Source organism: Myotis davidii, unplaced genomic scaffold (assembly GCF_000327345.1).
Source record: "Myotis davidii unplaced genomic scaffold, ASM32734v1 scaffold339, whole genome shotgun sequence".
NCBI classification, from domain to species: domain Eukaryota; kingdom Metazoa; phylum Chordata; class Mammalia; order Chiroptera; family Vespertilionidae; genus Myotis; species Myotis davidii.
In genome coordinates this window covers 127,544-136,279 of record NW_006290778.1, presented here as the reverse complement: position 1 = coordinate 136,279, position 8,736 = coordinate 127,544, and the positions used below count along the sequence as shown (strand labels likewise).

The following is an 8,736-nucleotide window of genomic DNA, read 5'->3' as shown; positions in this document are numbered from 1 at the left end:
CTTTCCCTTTGACTGGGTGGCAGATTCGGATCAGCTTTGCAGCCCCCACAGGGCCGGGGATCACTTTCTGAAAACAAGTTGCCCACTTCCTACAGTAGAGACAAGCCGCTGGGTGGGTGTGGGGAAGAGTAAGGATGAAAGGAAGGGGGGGCATGTAGGAGCCCCCTTCCTCCTTTGAACGTGGCCTGCCAGGCGCCACAGCTGCAGGCTGCTGCCCGAATTCTTCACCTTCAGTGAGAGGAAGGAGGGGAGGGCGCCAGTCCTGCTCACAGACCTTACTACCGAGACCGAGAGGGAGATGTTCCTGGTGACCCCATTTCAGAGGAGAGAACGGAGGCTCACAGGGCTATGAGCTTGCCACGGTCATAGAGCGAGCTGAGTTAGGCCCTGCCTTCTGGCCACCTTGGCATGCCTCACAGTGATTTCCAGGGTACAGGTTTTTAAAAATCACCATTTATGAATAAATCTCTCACTGATGGATATTAAAGCTGATTCCAATTTTTTAATATTACAACGACCAAAGCCTCTTTTCAAGAGGCTGTTTTATGCTTGCTTCAGCAGCACATACACCAAAATCGGAACCAAACAGAGATCAGCATGGTCCCTGCACAAGGATGACATGCAAATTCGTGAGGTGTCCCATGTCTTAAAATAAAATAAAATAGGCTGTTGCTTTCCCCCCGCCCCCCAAACTTTTGTTTTTTCCCCAAAATGCAAAAGTAATACATAATGGTTGTAAACATTCATACAATACTGCCCTGGCTGGCTTTGCACCAGCGGTTAGAGTGTCAGCCCTTGGACCGAAGGGTCTCGGGTTTGGTTCCCAGTCAAGGGTATATACCTGAGTTATGGGTTCCCCAGCCCTGATAGGGGCGCATGTGGGAGGCAACCAATCGATGCGTCTCTCTCCTGTCGACATTTCTCTTCTCTCTCCCCTTCCTCTCTCCCTTCAACTCTCTCTGGAAATCAATTGAAAAAATTTCCCGGTGAGGATAAAAAAAAATACAGCACTGAAATGAACAACTCAGAAATGGAGATTCCCCAGAGTAACTGCCATTCACAACTAAGAATATATCTTTTAGACCTTCGTCTACACACATGCAAACAAAAAAGTCCACAGATCTTGAGAAAAAAATTAACTTTGCAGAACAACATTATGATTCAATTTTCTATTCTTTATCCAATGTATTATACATTATATTGTGTACGACTGTAATTTTCTGTTTTAAAAAGTGCCTGCAGAAATAATTTGGAAGAGCAAGAAGCTTTTAAATATGACTTGACACATTTCTGTAATGTGCTGTCCTTGAATTTTAAAATATCTCTTTATTAAAGCATAATCTACATCTATACTCATATCTGTATTTGAAAGTCATCATATCAAGTGTGTCCAGCTCAGTGACTTTTCCCAAACTGAACATACTCTCTGACCAGCTCCCCGGATGGGGAAGCAGGCCATGCCCACACCCTGACCGATGCTCCCTGGTAATGGTCCCCTGCACCAAGGGCAGCCATAGCCTGACTTCGAATGTACATTTTATTTTTACCCATTTTTATCTGGGCTTGAATTTTAAGCCTCTTTCAGATTTAAAAGAGAATCTTCAACACAGATGCTGTTAGAATACATGCAGATATAGTGGCCAGCATTTGATGCCAGCATGAATGAATCTGGCTTTGTGGGCTATCTTATAAGTAAGTCTGTACCACAGTTAACCTACTGGCTCCTCCTGATGGACATTTGAATTTTTTCTAATTGTTGGCTAATAAGCCAACTACAGGAAACAACTGGATGTGTATTTCTTTGTGCATGTAACTTTGAGATGTGTGTTCTTTAAAGATAAACGCCTACAAGTGGAATTGCTAGTAAAAAAATAAATAAAAGCTGATTGACAAACATTATTTTAAAAATATTTTGCCATCATGGCCCTCCAGAAAGAAGTAACAGCTCAGTTTCTTCTTCAAAACAAAAGCCAGGTGCCGGGTGCAGGCCTCCTCACCGCAGCCCCTGCTGCTGGCAGCCCAGCCCGCTCTCTGGCAGGCCAAGCCGAGTGGAGCCTGCGGCAGGTGCCTGCGGCCCAGCAAGTAGATCAAGGAGCACCCCACCCCACCCTGGCCCCCACAACCTCGACACCCCTCTCCGCAGACTTGCAAAGATCTAAACACAATCCCAAAGACAGCAGCAGGGAGACTCTCAGATAGCAGAGCCTGTCGTGAGACGAGGGCCCCAGAGGCCTGTTCTTCCTTCCGCTGTGGACTGGGTGTGAGCGCTCAGGGAGGGCAGTCGCCCCGCCTGGGCCTTAGTCTCTTATGGTTGACATCGGATATCGCTGAGCAAGGAGCCCACCTTCACAGTGAACCCTGGCGCAGTCTGGTCCAGGTGACCCTGGGCCTTTCCTTCCGCCCCTCAGCCTTGGGAGGCAGCCTGCCCTTGAAGTTGATGGGCAGAAAGCATTTGCTTCTCTTGAGCACCTCCAGCATCTACGCCCTTCTAACTCCCACCTACCGCACCTAGTTGTGCTGTGCTCTCCAACCCCACAGGCAGCAAGCATCTCAGATGCGGGGCGACGGTCCCGCTGTCCCTTCGCCACATTGTGTGGCTGCCTGAGGGCCCTGAACAGAACCTGGCTTGACAAGGCCCTCTGTAACTAGAGCTGGGTTGGAAAAGCAGGTGGGACTCTCTGCTCGTTTGCCCTGGCCATGGTGCCTCTGTAAGTGCAGCCTCCGGTTGCATTCTTTTTTGGCTCAATAGCTCTTATGCTGCGAAAGCCCAGGACGGGCAGCTAAGGCGGGATCCCTGGACCTTTTCAAAGGGCACGAGAGCTTCATCAGGATTCCCCTCTCCAGTTTAGCATTTTCTCCTCGTATTTTTCTTCTCTGACCCTCGAAGCTGAGAGACAGTAAGACAATTAATGGGCATGTGACAGAGACCTTGATGCCTCTTACCGTGTCTTAGGTGCACGGTCATTGGCTTTGAGGCCAGGGTCCCGGGGATTCTACCCTCCACAGAAATGAGCAGGTGCTAGTGAAGTCAGCTTGAGTGGCTGGAGGACCTTGCCCTGAGGCACCTGCTCACCAGCCTCCCGGGCCTCCTCTACAACCACAACGTGGCCGACGACACGCTGTAGGGGCAAATGAGGACACACAGGTGTGACCCTTACCTCTTTTCAACTGAGCGTCAACATCTTTGCTGTCCAGATGGGCTTTTGTGCTTTTCCATCACACGAGCCATTTGCCTTTTTTGCTTAGGACTTTATTTTTTACAACCAAGACATTTTTATAAAAGGAATGGAAAGTGAGAGAAGAAATATACAAGCCATGAGAAGGCAGAAGTGAAAGCTAATGGGAGATGAAGTGACCTCCCGCACCCCAAACCGCCGGTTCCCAGCCCCAGAAGAGGTCCGCAGACATGGGCACGATGAGAGCCAGTCAGCCCTCCCGCTGGGTCTGGTCCTTGGGCTCCCTGTGAGGACTGTCGGGCCCCAGCCTGGGAAGGACAAGGGAAGCCACGCCAGCGCTGCCCCACGTCTCAGGAGTCCAGGTCATAGCCAAACAGGGCAAGGACGGGCAAGGAGCGGAAGTGGTGTGGGTGGCATTTCTGACTCCGTCCTCCAGTGTGCCCCGAGTTGCAGCAAGTGCCACGGGGCTCCGGGGCCGGGTGCCCACCACGCACGAGGCCCACAGGAAGAACTTGCAGTGGTTAAAGCAGGCAGTTCCAGCAGCTCAGTGAAGTTTCCAGGCAGCGTGTCCCTTCTCTCTCCTTTCTCCATATCTCGCTCTTTCCTGACCAGGCATCTCTGTGGCCGGACACCAGCAGCATGTCCTCTGCTCATTTATGAAGCCTAAAAACAACAGCAAGTTGTGAAACCGCTTATTTTCAGGCAAATACCATTGCATTTCCTGTAACAGAGATAAATGGCAAATGAAGATACAGGGCTCCCCTCCAAGTTAGTAGCCTGGAGCCAGGAGTTTTGGATTACTATGTTTTTAGGGCCCAAGTTAGTCACTAAAATTTTTTTAAGCTGAAAAAATAAAGAAAAAAGAAAGGGCAGCCCAAAGGACTCTGGCTTTGAATGGTGCGACTTCCTGCAGTGCCTTCTAAGACAGGCTCCTCACAGAGGCACACCCAGGGGCCAGGAGGCGGCCTGTGATAGGACGGTTTTCTAAGGCCAGTTAGAGGCCGGGAACGTCTGCTCCAAGGCGCAACTTGAGTTGGGAACAGCTTGCCTATGAGGCCCACAGACCGTTTTGTCCACATCTGGCTCACGATGGCAAAACCACAGGTGGTTTTCAAATGTTGGTAGCCACAGATCCTTGTGTTCAAATGCTGTCTCCCAGGGAAGTGTAACCATAGGCGACGGATGGGAGCAGAGCTGTGAGCAGAGGCTGAGGGCGCCCAGGCCACACCCAGGACCGCCCTCAACTCCGTCTCTGCTTTAGTTGATCCACAGACCCCTGGGGCTTTCCAAGGCATGAGGTCCACACACTGGGGTCAAATCACTGGGGAACAAGTTGAAATGAAGACGTGAGAGGCGGCCAGAACCACCGGTGGTTCCCCAAGGGGGACTGGTTCTCCATAAAAGAACATTCTAGAGGCCTCGGTTTAGACAAATACACTCGGGGTTACTGTCTTGTCTGTAGGGGCGGGGGGGTTTCTAAACTCAGCACGTAGGTTGAAGATTGTACTCAATCATATTATCATCGAAAGCTGCCCATAAAATACAGCAGGCATGTTGAAGCATCTATACCTACAAAGATGGAATACTGGTATATAATAACGGGGAGCACGCCTTGAGGAGAACTTATAATTTTAGAGTATTTTAAAATGTTTGTTTCTTGGTTGTTGGGCTTGTAGAGTTGACTTTCCTCGGTGACATGAGTCTGTGCTTCGACTCCCTGGGACCCGGGGCTGAGCATGGTGTAGTTGCTCACGCCAGCGAGTCCTCACAATAGCCACGAGGTGGGTACTGTTGTCTCATTTTGCAGATGAGGAATCAGAGGCTGAGAGGGGGGAAGCCGCTCGCCTACAGTCACATGGTGGGTGAGTGGCTGGCAGGATTCAAACCCAGACCTGCCTCCTGCTGGAGCCAGAGCTCCTGGGCACGAGGCCCTGCTGCCCTCTTCAATCTAGAGGCCTGGGCTTTCTCTTTTTTCCAACAATCCTCTGCGGAGAGGGTTGCAAGCAATGAGATGGGTAGATGAGAAATTCTCTCTTTTGAGGAAGAAAAACCAATCCAAGAACAGTGCCCAGGACCCAACTGGGGTCCGGAGGTCCGTGAGGCTGGGGCAACCGACAGCCTCGGGGCCTCTCAGTCTCCTGGCCTCTGCCTGTGCTTACACAGCGCAGGGGGACCAACAGACAAGGCCCTGTTAGCCATGGGCGTCAGATGGTGGGTTTGCCAACTCCCGGGAGCCCGGTGGGGTCCAGGGTGGAAGACGAGCCCAAGGAAGGCAGCACAGCACCCAGCCCAGCAGGGAGAACACTGCCCTGGAGGGACCCACTTGCTCTTGCTTTCAGCTCAATTCTGCTCTTTCCTGTCCCAAATGCTTGGAGCAAGTCTTTCAACTGGTTAAAAACAAGCGTCCTGTGTCCTGCAGGACCAAGCTGCATACGATGATGGTGGGAAGGGGTTTGGGGTAGCCTGCCCTGGTCCTTGCGTGCCAGAGCTGCTTGTCACCACCAGGAGGGCGGAGAGCTGCATCTTGCCGCACTTGAAATGCACTTAGCAACTCATCAGTGCTTTTGTTTGTTGTTTGTTTAAGTTTCCGGAGCTCTACCACCCCTGGATTTCTACACCCTGTGCTTTTGCGAAGGTGGCGCCTGGCTTTGGCTCCTTGCAGAAGAGGCTGTGAGCAGCAGCAGGGGCCGAGGAAACCAGGACCACACCCAGGGCCCGTCCTGGGCACTTTCCCAAACCCCAGCACTTACTGCTTCATGAAGTGAATCCGGGCTCTCCTCCGCTGGCCTACGAGAAGAAACCAACAGCATCGGTCAGCAGGGACTGTGGGCCGCTGACGCCCAGCCTCAGAGAGCAGGAGGGGTGCTGAGGACAGCCAACACCTCAGACACTGCCCTGGTGCCAGGCTCGGCTTCAGCTGCATGTGTCTTAACCCCTGCATGCTCACGGTAAACCTGGGAGTTGGGCAGTACTCTTATCATCTCCATTTGTCTACGAGGAAACTAAGGCAAGTACGTTACGGAGTCACTTGCCCAAAGTCACGCAGCTAGTAAGAGGTGAACCAGAATTCACACTCAGCTCCACTGGGCATCCTTCAACATGCCGCTCTGCCCTTCAGGGCAGGTCAGAAGGAGCGGCTGTACCAGCAGGTGGTCTTGAACCAGAGCATGTGTATTTGGGAGACACGCGAGGTTTCCGATCGGGGTGAAGGAAGGAAACATGAACAGGACTATTTACAAGTTTACCTCATCCTTGATTACTTTCGAAGCACATTTAAGAACATACATAATGGATTAAATAAATAACGACAGTTCACCGAAGTTGGTATTGATTAATTTTAAATTTTTTTTACCAAGGAGGTCCTTGATCAAAAAAGTTTGCTTGGTGATGGGGAAACAAATAAAAACAAAACAAAATAAAATTTTAAAACAAGTTTGCAACCACTGAATGGAGTTCTTAGAACTGGGTAAATGGATCCCTTTGTGGCTGGCAAATATGTGCACAAAAGCGCCCATGACACATTTCTCCAGGGAAATTGTCATCACACGCTCAAAGGGGTCCGTGACCTATAAAAGAGCCACCACTCTAGCCCATATGCCTGCAGGCCACCCCTCCCATGTTATAGAACCCAGAGAGGGTGAGGGACGCGCTCCAGGTGGCACAGGTGGGCCCGGGGCTCTGGGCTCCATGGCAGCTGTGCGGCCTCCCCTGCAGCTGTGGGGCGGGGAGGGGCATAGGAGATGACTCTGCCTCGGGAATGGCCGAGAGCAGCAGCCATCTCTGCGTTTCCCTTCAGCCTCACAGACGGGCAGGATTTCTAGCTTCTGGAACATAACCCAAAATCCACTTCAGTCTCTTCCGTGTACTTCCATCCCAACTGCCCACAGGCGCTCCTGCTCACTGAGCACATACCCAGCTGGGCATGCAGGGCAGCACTTCACCAACAGGAACCTCGGCAGGGAGGTGGCATTGCCCCTGCGTGCCCCTGGGAGGCTCAGAGAGGCCAGGGCACACACCCAAGGCACTAAGTCAGGGAGTAGCCGGGTTGGATCCAAACCCGGGGAGTTCTGACTCCAGAGCCAGGCGGTCTCTGAGCCCTCCGCTGGGTCAGGCCCAGGATCCCCTGTGGAACTACCTCGGGCTCACGTCTGCCTTGCTCCCCTAGAGAAGGAGGGCCCCTCAGGCACACCCCCAACAGCACCAGGTGCTGGCCGTGATGGCCCAAGAGGGGATGACTTACAGTACAGGTGAATGGCCACACCCAGGGACACCAGCAGAATCACGGCGCCGGTCACCAGCAGGCCAAGGGTCAGGGGGCCGCAAGGCGGGCCTGGGAGACACGAATATTGCACATTTAAGACACACAGATGAACACAAAGAGAGGAAAATTAACTAAAAGCCCGCCGCCCGGAGAATACCACTGTTTGTATATTTTCTTTCTTTTTTTTTAAATTTTTTATTACAAAGGGTATTACATATGTGTCCATTTTTTCCCCCCGCCCTAGACAGTCCCCTAGCCTCCCCTATCCCCCAGTGTCTGTATATTTTCTTCTAGCCTTTTTTTCTAGGCACTTTAACCACCGTGAGATGATTTTATATGTAATTATGTTTTAATTTGGCTTCCTGAAGGGTCGTCACACCCGAGTGGGCCACAGGGCCGCTGCAGGTCCACAGACACCTCCCCGAACGTGACTCCAGGGAAAGGGGCGCTCCCAGCCCGCTCCGCCAGGGAGCCGCCTCAGCGACAGGACAGGCAGCCGCTTCCTCTCTCACCCTGGCCTCCTGAGGTCTGATCTCCCCACATGTCTCCTGAGACAGCGGCTTAGAAATGGTCCCCCAGGCCCTCCCAGTGTCTCTCAAAGGATAGCCCTAAGGCCTTAGGCCTTAGGAAGCCGGTCCCTCCATGGGGGCCACCAGGCTTTTATTCATGATCGTAAGCCATGAGGTCTGTCCGGGTGCCCTGCCAAGCGAAATGCCTTGTGTGTAGTATCTCGTTCACTCCTCCTTCCCTTTAGCCAGGTAAACCTCCCCATTTCACAGGTGAGGAGACGGAGGCGCAGAGAGGTCCCCGGTACAGGCAGTGGTGACAGGGATTCCAATCCAGGCCTGGCTGACGTACCGCTAGGTTACACTGCTCCAAGGCCCCCTCCCCACTGCAGCCACCGCCGACCACCCCGCACCCTCCACTCCATGTGGCCACCTGTTTGTTCTAAAGAACCTGCTAATGTTGGATTTACACTTTGCCTAGGATTTTACTGACGATTCGTATAGTGTGTATCAGTATTAGAACTGATGCAAGACATCGGAAGACCTTTCGTCCATCACTTATAAAAGCCTCTCTGAATTCGCTGTCATTCAGCAGTCTCGACCCGAGGATGAACAAATCATGTTCCTTCTAGAATTTAAGCCCAGCGGAAGGCTCTGCTGCCTGGGCTTGTGTCTCTGTCACTGTGGTGTGGTGTGTGTTTGTGGGGTGCTGGTGGTGCCATGCTGCTTGGGGTCTTCTGATGCTCTGTTTGCTGTGACCTAGCAGGACAGCTCCCGTCTCCAGCCCCTGGGC

The 8,736-nt window shown here is 52.1% G+C and overlaps 1 protein-coding gene across 2 annotated transcripts in view; it reads right to left on the bottom strand.

Annotated features, from left to right (window-relative positions):
* Positions 1-3,299: 3,299 nt before the first annotated feature.
* Positions 3,300-8,736, bottom strand: part of CD8B (CD8b molecule) — a 13,684-nt gene continuing 8,247 nt past the window's right edge. The window contains exons 4-6 of one of the 2 annotated variants that reach the window (XM_015564108.1): positions 7,417-7,506; positions 5,927-5,963; positions 3,300-3,839 (exon numbers count right to left, since the gene is read on the bottom strand). In XM_015564108.1, the coding sequence (XP_015419594.1) occupies positions 3,827-3,839; positions 5,927-5,963; positions 7,417-7,506 (140 nt within the window). In that variant the 3' untranslated portion in view covers positions 3,300-3,826. The remainder of the gene's footprint in view (positions 3,840-5,926; positions 5,964-7,416; positions 7,507-8,736) is intronic. The other variant, XM_015564109.1, reaches the window with a different exon arrangement.